Source organism: Paramisgurnus dabryanus, chromosome 2, assembly GCF_030506205.2.
Source record: "Paramisgurnus dabryanus chromosome 2, PD_genome_1.1, whole genome shotgun sequence".
Lineage (NCBI taxonomy): Eukaryota > Metazoa > Chordata > Actinopteri > Cypriniformes > Cobitidae > Paramisgurnus > Paramisgurnus dabryanus.
The window spans coordinates 41881325-41901651 of record NC_133338.1 but is presented as its reverse complement, the minus strand read 5'-3'; the positions used below and the strand labels follow the sequence as shown (position 1 = coordinate 41901651).

The 20327-nt window shown below is 39.1% G+C and overlaps 1 protein-coding gene across 6 annotated transcripts in view; it reads right to left on the bottom strand.

Annotated features, from left to right (window-relative positions):
• tcf12 (transcription factor 12) overlaps nucleotides 1-20327 on the bottom strand; it is a 102839-nt gene that overhangs the window by 19470 nt on the left and 63042 nt on the right. For 4 of the 6 annotated variants that reach the window (XM_065289128.2, XM_065289129.2, XM_065289131.2 and 1 more), the window contains exons 7-9: nucleotides 16522-16654; nucleotides 16211-16263; nucleotides 37-136 (exon numbers count right to left, since the gene is read on the bottom strand). In XM_065289128.2, coding sequence (XP_065145200.1) covers nucleotides 37-136; nucleotides 16211-16263; nucleotides 16522-16654 — 286 coding nt within the window. Of the gene's footprint in view, nucleotides 1-36; nucleotides 137-6535; nucleotides 6760-16210; nucleotides 16264-16521; nucleotides 16655-20327 lie in introns of those variants that run through there. The other 2 variants (XM_065289132.2, XM_065289134.1) reach the window with 2 other exon arrangements.

Here is a 20327-nt window from a genome sequence, read left to right as displayed (position 1 = left end):
TAAATTGACACAAGAGTGAAAAATGCAATGACTGACCGAAGAAAGTGCTTGCGAACATACTGCTCGGGGGTTTGGGGGACGGGTAAGATGGCGAGTCTCTGTTGAAGTCATCTGAGTTGGGAGACGGTGCGTACACCTGGGGAAAAAAACAGGGGCTCTTTAACACTTCATTAAATTGTTTTTTATATAATGTTGTGTTTATATACACAATGTTCATATTTTACCCTGGGATAAAAATGTATTCTGGGTTTCAGTTTTCCTGATTTTACACCGTACAAATGTGCAAAAACAAACACACACACTCTCTCTCCACCGAGCCCTTTCATAACTCAGGGTTAAAACTGCTGCTAAAACCTTAAAAATTACAAGTTCGATACCAAATGTGAGGAAATGTGTTTTTCTGCAAACTATAAACAAGAACGACTGTCGCTTGCATCCTTAAGAGTATCCTCATGTGCCGAAGCATGAAAACTTGGCCTATTTCACACATACCGTGAAATCTGACTGAGTAATAAAACATAAACAATGCAACACAACGCATATGGCCAATTTACAAATTCTTTGATGTAACAGATTGCTAATTTGGAAGTCTTATAAAAGAAGTGGAGGATTATCGGCAGAGTTGTGTGCGCTCCGGTGCTTAATCGGTATATAATGACGTTGACACGCACGGGCGCCGAACGAATGCATCAAAACAAATGGATTAATATGCAAGTGTGTTGGGGTGTGTATGTGTTTATGTGTGTGTATTTTAGGAGCTGCGGGGTGAGATGGGGTCAGGCCAGCGGAGCAGTGGTTACAGCTGCAAAAGTGCCCATTCCAGTAGAGGAAGATCAAAGGCGTGAGGCTAAAGCGCAGTAATGTGGCTCTTTTAGTTCATCTGCACCAGATGGGACAAAACCACCTCCCATAAAGAGAAAAAGAAAGAATATATATCGCGAAAAAGGTAAAGATGTTAAAATGGGACATCGCTTATTTGTCTATCATTAAGATGGACGTATTTCACTCCAACACCCGTCGTAGTGTCCATTCTTCACCTGGCACGTAAATTCCCTGCGAGGGCCGGATTGCTTCGTCACGTTTGTAAGAGCTAATCACTGTAACACGAAGCAGATGTGCAACCCAATGTGTTTCAAATTACTTCCAGTTAAACATGATCTGTCCCTCGGCTCAACATCACAGTGACCCGTTCCGTCCAAAATGAGGTCCCACCAAATTATATAATGTAAGATCTGTTGGAAAGACTACAATTTGATTACAGTTCTTTACTATTTGATCCCTGATGAAAGTCGATATTCCTCTGTTTTTAGGGGTATACTAATAATAAAATAATACATTTGTATTATTATCTTAATATGCGTTTCATATATACCAAAGACAAGTGTAACCCAAGGGACAATTTTCACTGTAGTGGAATAAGCCATACATAAAAACGATACACTAGGTAAAGCCGAAATTTTGATAATACCATGCAATACATTGGCATAAAATTGTAGCAGTTATATTTAACTACATTTGAAGAGTTTGGTTCCAAAACGCAATAAATCCATTTTGACTCATTTCGGTAAAAATGTGTTTTATATACCAAGAAAGTGACAAGATGAAAACCACTATTTTCTTTTACAAACTTTCACATAGAATCTTTAGGTAATAATAACTTTAAAATTCAAATCCATAATTTTTTATAATATATATATTTATTTATTATAAAGATGAATGATTTTTTTCCACAAAATGCAATAAATCCATAACAAGTTTTTTTTTAAATGCTATAAATCTATTTAAATCAATATATAAATGAGCATTCATCTTTACCATGTTATATTCATTGAGTTGACTAGTGGTATACACCGATTAAATATTTAATTTGTCATATTAATAATACTGTCATTGCTGCAGTTATACTTAGGACGTCGTCGCTTAACATTTGTCAAATTTTTCAGCTATAAAATGTTTCGGTCCTTCTCAATTTTCGTTGGCTTTAAATAAAATAATGGAAAGTTTTTCATAAGATCCCCTGGGGTCAATGTGTCAGCATGACAGAAGCTTGATGCTGTCGGGAGAACAGGCAAAAGCCGACATTTTTCCTTTGCATGCCTCTCGCGTAAATTATTCGATTTTGATGGCTTACGTTTCTTCCCCGTCACATAAAACCACCACAGGTTTATCAATGCCATCAAATAATTATTATTATTATTATTTTTTTATCACAAAGTACAAGATGAGGAAAACTAGGATTCCGTGTATTCAACACGCCGCCATCATTGTTTACAATGCGTGGAATGGAGCGCTGTGATTTGTTAAGGGTATTTATTGCATTCTGCAGAAAAGGAGGAGTGGCGTTTATTGTGAAATATTTTGGAAAAAAGGGAGACAAGATGACAGCGGATATTGCATTTTGGTAAAATTAAAAATTTACTTTTAAATACCTGATACAATACTGATTTTGGCAGTAACTCATTTTTTTTTAACAAAATGGCGTTTATCGCGTTTTGGAACCAAATTCTTCATTTATAATTATATTTACGCATTTGCTTTTATACATTTTATCAGTATGTGTGTTTTCTAGGAATCAAACCCACGACCTTTTGCACTGATAACTCTAATTATTTGAATTACTTATTGATTCCAACAGATCTACAATATTTGAAAAGTACTTCAAAGATCGCCCGCATCACACACGTCAACACGCGCCTGCGGCGTGTCACTGCACACTCCGCATTACGATCAACATCTAAAGCCCTTTCAGTCAGCTAAGCCAGCTGTGTGCGGCCGGGCACCTTGCTGAGAGTGCAGTACGGACCCATGTGATTGGCAGTGAATGCGTTCATAAGCTGCGGCAGGCTCCCGTGGGTGTGCAGGCGCGCACATGTGACCCCGGCGCTGGAGTCCCCTAGTGATCTCAGGTTAGGGCGGCGTGGGAGAGAGGGCTTTGTCTCCGCCTCATGGTTCAATGGGCAGCATATGGCAGCGGATAATGCTAATTGTCCGCTTTACCCGGAGCTAACCAGTCGACCCGTTAATAAACCTTCCTAAACACCCGTGCCCCTCTCCACCACCATGACAGAGAATAAAAGAAAGATTGAGAAAGAGAGAGAGGTAGCGGGAAAAGAGGGAGAGAGAGAGCGCGCAAAGGAAATGCTTCCTTTGACCAGGGCTTTAATTAGGAAGCTGTCAGTTACTCAGGACTCTCCGGTCTAAACACCCACATGATTTTTCCCCTCATTGTTCCCCTTTTATTTTCAACATTTAATGAGGAAATAAACTAAGAGAGGAAATTAGTTAATAAAGGACAAAACAACACAGAATTCAAGCTTTCATTCAAATAAAAGGATGTTTGTAGTCGCAAGCAAAAAGCTAAATAAATATTATTTTCTCAGGTCCTGTGTGTGTAAATGGTGACGGAGGCTCACGCTGATGAGTGAAATGAGTTTTTTACCCGTCTGCTAGCTTGCATGTCACACCGTCCTTTGATCTAAAAAACCACATCCATCACAAACACACGGAAAAAACACTAAACTGTCAACATATGGATAAGCCAACAGACAACTGCGAGAGAGGCAGGAAACAGAGAGACGGCACAAATGAATCTGGTAGGAGAAAAGAAGGCCGAACAACAGAGTAAGCCACAAGGGCGAGCACAGAGCTGAGGGACGGCGAGTGACAAGAAAATATCCTGCCTCTGCATGTCACTTGTTTTGAGTCGGATCGCGGCCCGAGGGCCTTCCTTTTCAACTCCCATCTTACACGCTTATCAAGGCGAAAAGGCACGCTAGTCTCAGACAATGAGCCTCTATTGAGCGCAGCAGCTCTGTCCTGAAGGGACACGTTTGGAGTTTGCAAGCCAAGTCTGCTTACAAAGTGCGAACGGTACAACTTTGAAACTTAAAAGCATTTTGTTCTTTTCAGACATAGGTGAAAAGCTCTCAAGAGCAGAAAAACAACAAGAGCGTCTGCTTTGATAAAAACTACACACGGGCACGCCGACTCAATATGCAAAGTTTCTGCCAGTGCAAAAAAAAAAAAAACATCAAAAAGGTCCGGGTATGTTTGCATGCATGTATCTGTATGTAATTGATAGACGGACGTCAAGCACTGCTACACACGTTTCTTCTGGCTCGTGTTTAAGTTACAAATCTTAAAAGTTGAGCCTTACACAAACAGAACCCTGTTTCTTAAATACGTGAATTAAACGCAGAACGGCGGAGAGGAAATCAAATGCTTCACACATCATAAACTGACCCAATCAAAGCAGGGGAGAGCACTTGCCCTCCAGGGCCCAGCCATAAAACTATTGGTACCAGCCTGACATTCAACCAAATCCATTTGACTTTTATCTTTGTTGATGCTCACCGCATCTGACATTTAATAAATAAATAATATATTTGCGCCGAGATCTAAATAAAACAACAACACAAGGAAGGGTTTATTGGGTATTTACCCACTGGTTTTCATCATAAAGCTCAACTCTGACCCGAGTTAGCCACATGCTCCTCATTTTCTCTTTCCTCCCAGCCTGCATTACGAGGCTGGAAATACTTAATATAAAAAGATCAAAGTGAGCTTTGTGGTGCAGGAACAAAGGGATCTGTCATAATGGCCTACGAGGAAAGCTAACTCTGGACTCTGTCAAATGACCTCAGAAAAAAAGTGAAAACGCAAGCTGGAGGTCTCATGTTTGTCGCTAAAAAGATTTGAAGCGCCACAAACTTACAAACATTATGATTGGGGCCACCACTGTTGAAAGCAACGTTCAACATGTGAATAATAGATCAATGTAATAAGCAAGTGCTTTATTAAGTGCTTTATTATGAAACAAATCATTTTTACATCCAGCAAACAGATGGAGAATTCTCAAGAGGATTGTAAGACAGAAAGAGAGAGAGAAACATCAAGAGAATCTACTAGAAACTTTTTTTTATCATGTTTGTTGATTGGCGAATCCAATTTTATACAAAATTAATTAAATACGTATACATATAAAAAAAATTATTAAATAAAATGAATGCACATAAAAAGTCTCTTCCCAAGGAAGGTTTTATTTTATTTATTTAAATGTATTATTACATTTATTTTATCTGTAATTTAACAATTAACAATTACTTACAGAAATATTTATTTTTGTAACACTTTAAAATAATGTTGTATTTGTAAACAAGTAGTTAATGCATTAGCTAACATGAATGATAAATGAATAATACTTCTACAGCATTTATTAATCTTAGTTTATATTACATTTTAGCATTTAATAATGCATTTTTCAAATCAAACACTGAAACATTGAAATGTTAATATTAGTTAACACATCATGAATAAGTAACTGTACCAGACTTTAACTAACTTGAACAAAGATCAATAAATGCTGAAAAACTATATTGTTCATTGTTTGTTCATGTTAACCAATGTTTACTAATACAACCTTATTGTAAAGTGTTACTAATATAGTTTTATACCCGTTTCTGGAGATAATTAGTACCTAAACTATTGATAAGTAAACCACACAAACATTTACTTTTCCATACCACACACTTCTTCTACTTCATAGAAAAAATAGTAACACATTTTACGATTAAATTTTTTATACATTATATTTATAAATGTACAAAAAATACTTATTATTTTTTTTAAACATGTTTGGCCCCAAACTATACAGCTTAATACTCTACCCCACACATACATCAAAACAGCCTCTCAGCTCATTCGGCACAGAAGCAGACTTGAGTCCCCACATCATCTTTCCCATAAACCTGTACCACCAATCCAATCAACAAGCACCTGACAAAAGTCCAGCCCACCCGCACACAAGCGCTCACACGGACAGCCACGCACAGCCGCGCAAACAGGCATTACGAGATTCAAACAGAAATCAAAGGGCCTGTGGTGGAGAGGTTTAGGAGCCCCATCAGGATTCCTGTAGAGAAAAGAATGCCTGACTGATTAAAAACAGATGGAGGAACAGCGATGGTGCTGCTCTGAGCTCAATCTGCAAACAGGAAAGTCAAACCTCAACAGACAGACCCTCGTCCTTAATCATTCCCAGACTCCCACTTGTTATTACTGTGAGCCTGTCTCAGTGCTCGGCAAAGCAGCCGCGCAGAACAGGCGCAGGCCAGCAGCGGTCATCAACACTATAACAGTCAACACTAAAAACATGCATTTACACAAAAGCAGAGCTGTGTGTTTATCAAGAAAACAGTGACAGGGCTGCTGTCACTTTTACTCTGAAAATTCTTGTTGAGATGTTTGGCTGCTACATTTTTTACCACAGCAGTTCAAATCTAGTTCGAAAATCAACTCGCACTTTATGAAGTGCAAATGCAAGTAAATGTTGACTTAGCTCAGACTGAGGTAATGGAAACACAGCAGTCATACGCATGCACACTCGCAACTCCGAGACCAACGAGACCCTCGACTCAACAGTTTCACTGCACTGCACAGACACGGTTCACCACTCCATTAAATCGAACAGCCCACCGAGTGCATGAAAAACATGTTTACTTAAACACGCTTCCTCCTGAGAGAAAAAAGCACTCACCGATTTTCCGTTGTAGTAATACATTAGGGAGTTGCTGCCCATTCCAGGCACAGGGTAGGCGCAATACATGTTTAAAGCCTCGACACTGGAAAAGACGTGGAGCCTGACAGAGTGCAACTCTTTTCCTTACACATACATCCACCGGCTGCACAAGGGACTAATTCCTTCAGTCCTGGCCCCTACACATGGATCTACTCACAGAGAACTTATGCAAAGCAGGACCGTACCAACCAGACCGGCGGTGAGGGGGGAGCTTATGGGAGGAGGAGGGACCAATGCCCAATAGTTGGGCTTCTCATAAGTACTGAAAAAGGGTGGAGGGGATGAAGCAATTGGGAGGGGTGAATAACATACGAGTTAGTGGATTGACTTTACAAGAAAAGAGAGAAAAGGGAAGTAAATTAGAATTATGGTTTTGAGAAAAGGAAGCTGATCAAAACAACAGGAAAGACACTATGTTGATGTTCTTATGGAATAAAACTATAATAGGCTAAATTTTACAATTTGTTTTAATACTATGATCTGTGAACCAGGATTTTAAAATAGTGCAGTGGTTTTCAAACTTTTTGTCAGCTGAACCCCCTTGACATAAATAAAGTACCCCCTACACTGTAAAAAAAAATCCGTAGAAATTACAATGGTATTGCAGCTGGGTTGCCGGTAAATTACCGTAGATTTGAATTGATGTTATTTACTGGCAAGAGTTTGTTCAAAGTTAAATACATTTTAAATATTAACAAGTCTTTATCTTTACAGAATAAAACTATACAATAACAGCCTCATGCAAAGCATTCTGGGAACCAGAAATCTACATCAACCTTTTTCTGTTTTTTGCTTCAGATTTTGTTTCCCAGAATGTTTAGCTTGATGCTGTTTTTCTAGTTTTACTCTGTAAAGACAAAGACTTGTAAATGTTTAATGTTCATTTAACTTTGAACAAAATGTTGCCAGTAAATCACATAAATCTAAATCTACGGTAAGTTACCGGCAACCCAGCTGCAAATTTCTACGGAATTTTTTTTACAGTGTAAGATTTTAAGCAAATATTTCATTAATTTAGTTGCACATCTGCATGTTTAACTTGAAACATTTATTTTTATTGGTTTTTAAGGTATTTTACATAGTTATTATCATTATTACCTGTAATTGTAAATTCAACAGATGTTACATAAATATCTTTGGCATGAGTTCTTATATATTGTTGTGTCGAAGTAATGGTCACATAACATTCAGATTAAACAAATAAATATATATTTTTGTTAATAAGTGGTTTATTACGATTTTTTTTTATTTTAAAATTAATTACATTTTATGATTTAACTGTAATGGATACATTTTTACATCAACTCACAAACCAATTTTCCCGCAAACCATCAGGGATTCGCGAACCCCAGTGTTGAGATCACTGAATTGGTATGTAAAAGCTTCTATAAAAATAAAATAATAAACAGCCTTAATATAACACTTTGGGTACAGGGTACACACTCAGAAAAAAAAACTATGTTTTTTATAATTGTGATTTTTTTTAATGAACACTAATGGCTATGTAGAGGTTTCCCCAGTAAACTGTTAAAAAAAACGATTCATTCAATTTACTAAAAATGTTTAAGGTAATTGGTCGCAATTAATTTATTTAAGCTACATTTAAACAAAGTTTTTTTGTTTTGTTTTTCTAATTTTTTTTGTTTAAATGTGAGTTTAATAAATTGATTGCGACCACTTACCTTAAAAAATGTAGTAAATTGAATGAATAATTTTTTTTCAGTGTTTATAATCATATCAATTTACATTTATCAATAAAATAAGGTTCCACACAAATAACAACGCACAACCAATTTACTGTGTGTTGATTACCACAAGTATTACGCCCTTGTTGCAAGTGTTTCAACCTGTAGCTGTTGTTTTAATGGACCCCCACTGTGGCGTGACAGCAAACGCGGAGAGCTGTTGAACACATCCAACAGCTGCAAAGGGGGCCGAGCCTGACGTCAAGCGCGGAGAGCGATGACGCTCCACTTCCTCACACGTCTCCCACCCTCTCTCATTGTACCCGCTCCCCTTTCTGGGCCTCCTGCCACAAACTGAGGGAGCAGTGGGGTGTTGGGGTGGGTAAATGGAAGGGAAGCTGGGGGTGGAAGTGGAAGAGGGGCAAAAGCAAAAGCCTGGACACAGTTATTGAGAATGAATGGAAAGCTGTGCAAAAATAGACAGGGACGAAGCGGCAGAGGTTGTCCACGTGCTGTGAACACGCTGACCTGTAGCGCCATCGGCCTCTTTAAAGCCCTCTCCGGCCCGATGTCTTTCATGTCTGTCACTGCGGGCTTCCCAGTCCAAACACAGTCCCAGTCGCCCCCTCTGCCCATTCACAACATTATTGTTATGGTAAGATGAAAGCCTTCCCAGAAGACGATACTTTATTATGCTTTTTTCTCTAATTCTATTATTATTTATTCGCTTTTCTTCTCGCAGTGAGACTCTTTCAAATGTGTCCAAGGTGGTTGGGATCGACAGGCTGGTACCACTTTAAACCTGGAGCCGTTTCAAGTCGATACTTTAAGAGACATGGCCATGCTGCAGAAACGTTTGAAGGCTTCATAAAACAAAAACAGATAAAGAATGCAAGCTGGAAGGAAAAGAACATGAAAAAATTATGAAAGAAAAATGAAAAGGGACACAAGGATCACAAATCATGGACTCATGTCCAGAGAGTTCATTGCTTTGTTCTCTCCGAGTCAATTCGGCAAAATTTCGAATATAATTATAAAGTATTTATAAATTATAAACCTGTTGATTCAAGCCGGATTTGAAAGCAGTGTTAAACCAACCCAGTTCCTTGACATGTCATAGACATCTGAGATTCACCTGTACTGACTCTTTGTGGATTATACAGTTTAAATGTAGAAGAGCCAGCAGACAGTCTGTACTTTTAATCTGAAATCTAGACACTTCTAAATCAACAGCCCCACTTACATCTCGTGCCAGCAAATTACAAACATACAGAAAGCTCGCCTCAGCCAATACAGGCTAATATAACATCCTCGCGTTCCTATAAGGTCATTCATCACAACACATTAGGAGGAAAATCTCTCTCCGTGGGTTTCGTGTTATTATGAGCATTCTGTTATGTGCTCGTAATGATTAATGTCTCTCTGCCCGAGGAAGAAGCCTAGACAAAACACACAAAAAAACACGTTGCTCATGTTCATTATATTAGTATAACACTGGTATTTAGCGGGCATCTCCTCCAGACATGATAAATCCACCAAGCCCCTTTCATCAGTCCAGACAGGAGCTCCGGGTTTCGAGTCTTCCTGCTTGTCTGGGCCAAGGAACGTAGCAAGCAACAGGTATTCATCCAATCACGGCACACCTGACATTAACCAAAACAAAGCGGCTCATCCTGTTACCGAACCTGCGCCTAATGCACCGAGGCCATGGCGACACCTCAAACGTGTGACATTTGCTGTCTGCTGACCTACAACTGCTGCGTCTGGGGCTCACGTGAGGGCTGTGCTCAAGTCAGTGAGGCTTAGATTAAATGTGCTTTACAAGCTACGCATCTTAAGATAATCAGGTCTGACTGTTTACAGTGCACGCTACTAAGAGACATATAACACACATATATACACAATACAAATAAAATAGATGTACAATTGTGTCCCTGGACCACAGAACCAGTAATAAGTAGCACGGGTATATTGCAGCAATAGCCAGAAATACATTGCATGTGTCAAAAAATTATGGATTTTTATGCCAAAAATCATTAGGATATTAAGTAAAGATCATGTTCAATATTTATTTAATTTTCCTCTGTAAATTTATAAAAATGTATTTATTATTACTAATATGTGTTGCTAAGGACCTCATTTGGACAACTTTAAAGGTGATTTTCTAAATATTTAGATTTTTACTCCCTCAGATTCCAGATTTTCAAATAGTTGTATCTCGGCCGAATATTGTCCAATCTTAACAAACCATACATCAACTGAAAGCTTATTTATTCAGCTTTCATATGCTGTATAAAACCATTATGACTGGTTTTATGGTCCAGGGTCACAATTTAAAAAATTAAATAATAAGTCAAACAGATCACACACTTCTACTCTGTATTCTTTCAACTTGTACTTTGAACTGTAAAAAATGCATATCTTTACAATTTACTGGCTCGTTTATTTAAAGCCCTATTGTCGGCAATAAATAGGCTCATCTGGAGATGAAAGCATGTGTCTGTTTATCATCAAACTGATAAAGAAGCATCTATCTAATCATTTATCTGATAAGCTCATTTTCTTTAAGACACACACACACAGTAAAACATTCTTTGCTGCCTTATTTTTTTGTTTAATCAACTCGGATTTACAAGTCATTTTAATTTGCTATTATCTATCTTGACTAGAGATGAGCTATTATAACTTATTAAATATAGTTGAAATAATTCAGCTTCATTTTATAAGTTAGCAACTCATCTCTTGAAATGACTTCAAATAAATTTGAGTTGATTAACCCAAAAAATTTAAAGGGGTCATAGCGTGAAAATCTGACTTTTTCCATGTTTCAGTGCTATAATTGGGTCCCTAGTGCTTCTATCAACCTAGAAAACCAGAAAAAGATCAACCCAGTAACTTTTTTTTGGTAAGCCATTCTTTGCAAGCATGTGAAAATTAGGTAGTTCAGATTTCGCTTGTTTTGTGAGGTAGGTAGCAAGGCCAATTACAATAATACTGTCCCTTAATCTGCACTATCCAACCACTGCACTGCCATTTAGTGCAAAGAGAAAGAAAGAGAGAAAAAATATTTGACAGCACAATTGAGTTTCAATTGCAACAAACCACCATCATTGCGATCAGTGTTTGCAGTTCATCAGCTCATTTGCATTTTAAAAGACACACCCCAAAACAGCACACACAGGCCTTCAAAGTGGCTATTTTAACATGCTATTATTAATTATCTGTAAGATAATTTGAGCTAAAACTTCAAATATGTACTCTGGGGACACCAAATACTTATTTTACATCTTGAAAAAAAATTGCATAGTATGACCCCTTTAAGGCAGCAAAAAATTTTTAAAGTTCACAAACACACAAACACACACGACTAATTATTAAAGACATAAAATAATGCATAGCTTTAATACTGTATACAAGCTACCATACCTGTATTTACTACAAACTTTTAGAGAAACAGCTATTGCAATGGTTTCATACTTCATACTCAAGTTAATCATTTTTTTCTCATCTATCCCTAAACCTAATCCTTATTGAATTCTAATGGCACTATTCCTATGACACATGGTTTGGCTGATTTATGAGCATTGCAAATAATAAAAAACACTTTAAAATATTTAAACTTTTGGACATAATTAATATCATATTAATGCGGTCCTGGGGTTTCATTTATAAAACGTGTGTTCACACAAAACAGGGCTGGAAACATGCATACGGCAGTTCCCATGCAAAAGTTATTAACTATAAAAAAAAACTTGATAGGAGAGAGTGGCTTGCAGGGTGGGATCACAGGATGATTCATGTAGACTTTTAGTAAGGATCCTACTCACAGTTTTATAAATAAGACTCCTGGCCTTTACAAGAACAACCAAACACACACACCACATAATAATCCAGCGCAATGCCCCCTGGTGGCAGGATTATGACCTGATGACCTCCTAGAGGATAAACCTCAGACAGATACACAGTTACACAAGACACAATGAGCCTTAATATTACAGAAGTCTAACAGGATGTGAAACGTCTGAACATCAAGAGCGCTAATAAAAGCTACAGCTATAGGATGCCGTTTGAGACCAAAGGTCACTGGGAGCTAGAGATCGAGAAGAAAAATAAGAATTTATGCTGAGGAAATATCAAACCAATTCATCTTTAATTCTGTACCTCTAGTTCCAGAACATTCACTTTAAAGCAGAGATGTGAGACCACAAAATCAGCGCTGAAGAAAAACACAAAAGAAGAAGAGAACAGAGATGTTTTTTTTCAAGAACAAAGAGCAGTGGCCACATGAAAGCCCTACATCAAACCTCAATCTGTACTGTTATTCTTTACAGGCCTTTAGTAGGGCCTTTTATCCCAAGGCATGTTCAACTACACAGGGCCTTCACTGCCAGGTTATGACCTTGCATTAGAGGCAGGGGTTCAAAGGAGGGGGAAACAACAACCCAAAAGAACCACACATATAAATGAACACTACTGAGACTACGGTTTGTGGCCTGCATCAGCTTGCATGGCCTGTAGGTGGCTGTCTAGTCAAAAATGCAAGATGTATCTGAACGAAGGATCTGTTTGATTTAGGAGAAATATCCTCCAAGCAGTACTCAGCAGAGCTTTGGGGCGATAGTCTGATGTCATACTCTGCACTGTAGATCATAACCTTCTTCTCACATCTCCCGGTGCTTGTTTCCTGCTAAGTGCAACTTTCGCCCGAGCGATCCGTCAAGAGTAAATGACAATCTTTTTTGTCACTCACAGCCACACGTTAAAGGCCCTGGAGGAAGACAACGCTCCCTGCTGCTCTCTCTCCTTGCCTTTTCCTTTCTCTCTCTCTCCCTCTCTCGGTTCATCTCTTCTGGGCTGAACATCCTCGCCCTGGCGAAGGCACTGTCACATCAAACAGTCGTTCCCATGACAAGGGTGTTTAAAAAAAGCCACACCACCATAGGCTCACAGCCAAGTATAAATCTCTTACAAGATGTAGTTACTCGCCCAAAGTCACGGGGGCCGCCTCTGACTCTTTCTCTCTCTCTCTCTCTCAGCGGCTGTCAGACGAGCCTGGGTCCTTTAGCACAGGTGCCCACACAGCTGCCTGACAGCTTAACTGCTGTTGCAGCAGGCGTGCATGCAGACCGCAGCGCCCACGCCAAACGTCTGCCACACACGCTCAAGGCAGCGAGTCCAAACCCAGACCTGCAGCTTTAGCCTTCATCCACTCTCAGAGTTTCCTTAAAAGTACTGCTTGCTAAATATTATTCCAGGCTTTGTATGGTAAGCGAAGCCTCAAACTAATATTAACAAAAGAGTATATGGAAAAGATTACTTTAGTCTTTACTAAACCGTAATGGGGCAGTTTTTCAGACAGGGATTAGACTAGTCCTAGACTGAAATAAATATAAGAGCTGTCCAAACTGAAAACAAATGACATATCTTAAAGGATTAGTCAATTTTCTTACAAAAATCCAGATAATTTACTCACTACCATGTCATCCAAAATGTTGATGTCTTTCTTTGTTCAGTCGAGAAAAAATTATGTTTTTTGAGGAAAACATTCCAGGATTTTTCTCATTTTAATAGACTTCAATGGACCCCAATACTTAACAGTTCTAATGCAGTTTAAAATTGCAGTTTCAAAGGACTCTAAACAACCTCAAACGAGGCATAAGGGTCTTATCTAGCGAAACCATTGTCATTTTTGGCAAGAAAAATAAAAAATATGCACTTTTAAATCACAACTTCTCGTCTTCCTCCGGTCATGTGGCGCTCCAGGGTGACTTCACGTATTACGTTATCATGTCAAGAGGTCACGGATGACGTATGCGAAACTACGCCCCAGTGTTTACAAGTGTGGAGAAAGACCCGTCGTTGTTGTATGTGGAATGATACTAATTAATGTCTTTGTGTCAGTTTATGGTTTAAAATGGTCCGCAAATGTGCATTTCATATATGTAACACGTGACCTTTCGACGTTATTACGCAATTATGTGAGGTCGCGTTGGCTTGAGGAAGAAGAGAAGTTGTGGTTTAAAAGTGCATAGTTTTAATTTTTCTTGCCAAAAATGACAATCGTTTCGCTAGATAAGACCTTTATGCCTCAGTTGGGATCGTTTAGAGTCCTTTGAAGCTGCGTTGAAAGGGTTAATCTGCTTCCCTTTGCTCCATGAAACAAAGTACACAAATCAAAAAAGCTTATAAATATTTGTGTTCTCGATCCGCTGCAACGTCTTTTTTGGGGGGGTTCTGCGTTTTAAGACCTTTGCTTCCCGAACGCACAGCGGATGTTATTCCATAAATATTTACATGCGTACGTAAACTATGGCGATCCATCAGCCGTGCTGCGTTTTAAAAAAGTGATGAGTTGGTAAGAGGTAAATAGTTAGAATTATTTTTAGGTGAGTTGGGGGTTGTATTCCCTATGGAGGCCCTGATGATGGGAAGCATTGTGTTCATTTTGTTTATCAAGCAGCTCTAGGGCCTCTAGTGGGGCGCGTCTGCTTACACAAGCAAAAGATTTCAGAGGCATCTGCAGCTGCAAGCCCACTGCACAGGTACCCTGCAGACTACATGCACGAGGACGCGCAGCTGCCCCAGCAACCCTACGTGGCTCTGCAGGTGCACCTGTGCAGCGTTGGCTACCAGCGCCCAGATTCTCCTCTCTTATGATGCTTATGACAGATACCTGTCACCAAACCCCTATTACCTCCTGTTTTATCTGAGACAGGTCCATTGGAGAAAACCAGAGGTGGACGCTCTTACTTGTAACAATAAAGTGCTGTATTCCTGTTATGTGTCACTGCTTTTCCCTGCGCTGAATTGAGCTGCTCTGAGTTATGAGTCACACCAGTGCACCTGCGTCCATGTGTTAAGTACTGACAAATAAAGCCCCATGTCCATTTACACAACAAAGAGATGTACCCCACGAGGCTACCAATCTTTCCTCACCCCCTTTACCACCCCACCTCTCCATCTTTTCTGTCTTCCCTGTTTTTTCCTCTTGAATAAGTAGCGAAAAGTACAGCGCTCCCCGTTTCCCCCTGAGCTTGGTATTACTGGAAAAAACTCAAACCACGATTCAAACACAAATTTAAAGACAAAACATCTTACGCACGTCTAGTGAAAGAGTCGCGCCCGATTTCTCGGCTGAGCGGCGTGCGATTATCGAGAGCTTGTGAACGCTAATCCTGTTGCCACGTGGCCCTCGAAGGCTTTGTTTTTGCTCTGTGGAAAAAATTCTGAATCCTGTTGTATTAATGTTGGGGGATTGAAAATATACCAAGCTAAACCTGCTGCAACTGCGGTTGTGTTCACAGCCGACCAGGACGGCAGTTTGAGGGTAAATCTAAAAAGAGGCTTTCTCTATATCCGTTTTCCCAAAATGAATGTTCGAATGAGCGATTTATGCATATTGTTACAGTGGGGAAATAGGGGTCACAGGCGGAGTCAAGCTGAGCTCCACACTTTCTCCGTATCCTGACGTATGGTGCTCCACCGGGATTATCGCCCATGGAAATTCTTCCCCAATTCTGCGTTATTAATCCCTGTCTGTCCTCCTGTTCTGGCTACATAATGACTAATTAAACATCAAAAGAGCTGTGCTGGGGATGTGGCATGACAGCTCCTGTCCCTGAGCCCTTGTTCCCCTGGGAGGGGAAGGAGAGGAGACCGCCGCCCTCAAATCAATCAACCATCGTTACCGTGCATCTACGCCTTCACATTTCCAACGGCAGATTTACAGACAAAACAAAGCTTGTTTTGCAAAGCAGGTTCAGCCTCCTATGTGCGCACACTCGACACATGCACACACCATGTCAGAGGATGACTTTGATAACCATGTGCATTTCAAAATGTGTGCCGGTGTATGCTTTCATGAAACCTGTTGGGGTGTATATGTGTGTGTTATCATCTATTTCTAAAGGTAAGCAATGACAGGAAGATGAAATGATGATGTACTCACAGATGTAGGAAGGCCAGGGGGGACCTTACGCACTTTCTTTGTTTGCGGAGGATCTGTAGAGCGTCAAAAAAAAAACATTTTTTTAGACATTTGAGAGAAAACAGAATAAACAAGCAAGGAGAAGCACTCGGTCAGACGTGTCTTTGATTACGGGATTACAAGGACAAACATCAGAGCATTTGTGCTGTAGAAATTCACAAACCTCTAAACAAAAGAGTGTTCTTTGTCTCTATGTCCTTTAGTGTTTGTTAAACATAATCATGACGGTCTCATGGACAAAATGTCCTGTAGAGCATCAAACTAATACTGACCTAGTGAAGCGGAGTCCTGAAGGGGGCGTCTTCGTGGATTGGAGCCAGTGAAAGGGTAGAATGGAGTGGGTGACTTTCCAGAGGTGGTGACGGGCACTGGGCTCGCCAGCCCCATGTCTGGCCGCAAAGAGGACTGTAAAGACACATAAGGAGTTTAGGGACTGAAAGCCAAAAGAATATAAAGTACAAATGCACAATACGTGTTTTTATAATAAAATTTAAACATTTTAAAATGAGGATGATGACACCAACAAGACCATTTCTATGACACTAATCAAAAATGTGACCCTGCCTATGAAAACCAACCTAAATTCATTTTGTGTGATTGCTGTTTTTTTACATAAAATCATCCTACATAATGTAAAAAACATTCTGTGAAAATATAACCTTGATATCTTTAATATTGACTGATCATAGATTAAAATTATAGTTAAATCAATGATTGAAATTAAACTTCGATGTTCCTTATCTTAATGAATCCTGAATAGATTATGAGACTTCAGCCAGGATTTCACAGACAGGTCACATATAAGCAAACTGTTGACATTTAACCATTTGTATAAAAGGTCTAATTTATTTACTTCTAGTGACGCATACAAGATGCTTTTTGGGACATTCTGAATAAAGATAACATGAGTCATCAGGTCAGCACAAACTTTCAAAATCTCAAATTTAAGTAGGTTGCTTTAAAGTTCCACTGTGTAGATTTTTAACTCTTTCCCCACCATTAACAAGTTATCTCTTCAATTAAGAAAAAACGCTGCCCTGCCAATGACAAGTATTTCTGGCAATCTGTAATACCACTATTATTCACCAGGTGGCGCAACTTATAAAACCCGGAATCAAAAGTCCTTCACAAAAACACAATCATCTCAGCTTTTAACTCAAAATTTGGTGTTTTAGAAGAAACCTACCCATATTTAAGAGTTGATGCAAAGAGAACTAATGAAGGTTGGATGAAACGTTTTTTTAAAGCAGAGGGTCTGTTCTTTCATTTGATATATTGTATGTTTATATATTTAAAGAAGAATATATGTGTAACTTTTAGAAGGATCTCTTGACATAAATGCAATGTAATATACACAACTCTATTATCAGTAATGCATAAAGTCCTTACAAAATAAACCTTGACTTTTTAATTACCTTAAGCCCGGTATACACTGTGCGATTTTAGTTAGTCATTTAGGATTGTTGCTTGCCACACTGTGTGATCAGGATTGTATTTAAGTCCATGTCACACTGTAGGATCTCAGTTTCCATCAATGTTAGACTGTACGAGTGTAAAGACTTTTAAAAATTGGACGCACACAAACAAACACACCCATAGTTTTACGCCATTGTTCGGTAACGGCGAAGTGAAGGCTAGCAAACCAAAACAACCTTTTAAATATTATAAATTAAATAAAAACCATCTTTTTTGGAAATGGCAAGACCCTTGAAATTTGATTCTCAACAAAAGTACATATTAGAAATCTGGATACAGAAAAAACAAGTATTTCTGCTTCCTTTTTTCTTTACTCAACACAACTGCGCAGTTATTGATGTGTGAGCGCCAACAGCCCAGTGAAGTCCAAGGAGAAATCGATCCAATCAAGTCTGACCTAGTGATTCCTCTCCCTCTGTTTGTGGTGAACTGTTATTAATCAGGCCCGATCACGGACGGCCCTGGGGCATATCCACTCGCAACTAAGGATACGTCTATCTTTAAGGAGCATCGGGCCCGGAGAGTGAGGGATGAGAGCCAAAGGAAGGGGTGGGGGTGCAATGACAGTGGCCGGCTCAAGCCTCATTAAACCATCTGTCTGATCTCAGGAGCTGTCAGCTCTCCTGTAAAAACGTTTCGGCTTAACTTGACAAAACACCCGGTATGAAACTCACGAAGTGGACGGGCCAGTAGGCTGCCATTTAAAGCCAATTACGCGATGAGACCAGAGAGACGGGACGGCTCGTGACTCCTGTGTCTGATGACCAGGAGATTAGCATAGGCTAAAGATTCTGTCAATGAAGTTTCTGGAGGCTATTGTACCCTTGACCAGTATCCACTTGATCGGTCTGCCCCAGCAAACTAGGTTAAGAGGCCAATTAAGGAAGTAGCCCAATTAGGCTAATCGTCTGCTGAGTTTAAAAGCAGTGTGGGGAGGGGGATGAAAGGCTAACTGAGAATAAAGAGAATCAGGTTACAGTGGGAGACCCAGCGTGCATCAATGAGCCTCTGTAAATTATCATACTGTAACTGTATCACTTAGCAAAGCACGAATTGGGACAACTGAATACATAAAAAACTAGTGAGAATTCAGTAATCATTTACTTACCTTTATGTTGCTTCAAACTTGAATTGAGTATGAATTACTCGGTTCTGTGGAATATAAATTTGTAATAAAAAAGCCACCAGTACATTCTTTAAAATGACTCTTGTTTGTGTTCCACAGAAGAGAAATAACATGGTTTGAAACAACATAAGGATGAGTATTTTAATTTCTATGTGAATCTGATGCATGCACTCTAAAGCCTGCAAAGTATAGTTTATTTGACTTGTATGTGTACACAGGCATTCGACGCATGCGTATTGCCACAAAATATAAAAATACTACATTATTCAGAAGGTGAATGCACAACCTAGGCATACAATGTAGGCAGGGTTTAAAAAATCCAGTGGTGTGCATACAGTACCAACGCACTCTTCTGATGACGAGTCATGGGCACTGTATGCAGATCCTCGCGTATGCGTACAAACGTGAATATACTTCGGCCTTAAAGGGATGCTCCACTTTTTTTAAATATGCTAATTTTCAAGCTCCCCTAGAGTTAAAAATGAGATTTTTACCATTTTGGAATCCATTCAGCTCATCTCCGGGTCTGGCAGGAACCACTTTTAGCATAGCTTAGCATAATCCATTGAATCTGATTAGACCATTAGCATGGCGCAAAAAAATAATCAAAGAGTTTCTATATTTTTCCTATTTAAAACTTGACTCTTCTGTAGTTACATCGTGTACTAAGGATGCGCAATGAGATCACGCAATGCCCCAAAATAGTCCTCTGCTCTTAAAAGTTACCAAGGGACTACTTTCAGGCGCTGTGTAATTGTGCCAGCTGCAGCCATGTTACGGCAGCAAAGTCCTTAATTATTACGCCAGAATAGGATAGTTCCTAGCTATAACGGCCTAGAAAATCGCAACTCTTTATTTTTCGTCGGTCTTAGTACACAATGTAACTACAGAAGAGATAAGTTTTAAATAGGAAAAAATATCAAAACTCTTTGGTTATTTTTTAGCACGATGCTAATGGTCTAATCAGATTCAATGGATTGTGCTAAGCTATGCTAAAAGTGGTACCGCCAGACCAGGAGATACGCTGAATGGATTCCAAAACGGTAAGTCAAATGTTTAACTCTAGGGAAGCTGGGTATATAAAATACTAGGTATATAAAACATTTCTGGTTTAATTTATCCCAACAGCTGAGTTTGTCCCTTTCTAATGCAACCATGGGTTAAAGATAACCCAGCATTTTTTTTTTCAGAATGTGCTTTTTATGTTTAAATCTATAACCTCACTTATATACATTTACATTTGTACAAATGTTCAGCTCACACTAGTCACACATATGACTTATGCAAGGAAAAGTAACACAGTATATAAAAACAAACTCAATATCAAAGTTAAAAAGGTCGTGGCCACAGTAAAATAGCTTAACTTCCTTGAATTTAGCTGATTAATACAAGGGCCATCAGATCGTGTGAAAATCAGGTTGGCTTCTTCCTTACTGCAGGAGGAATAAGGGGGGAAAACAAGCTCACTAAAGTGAC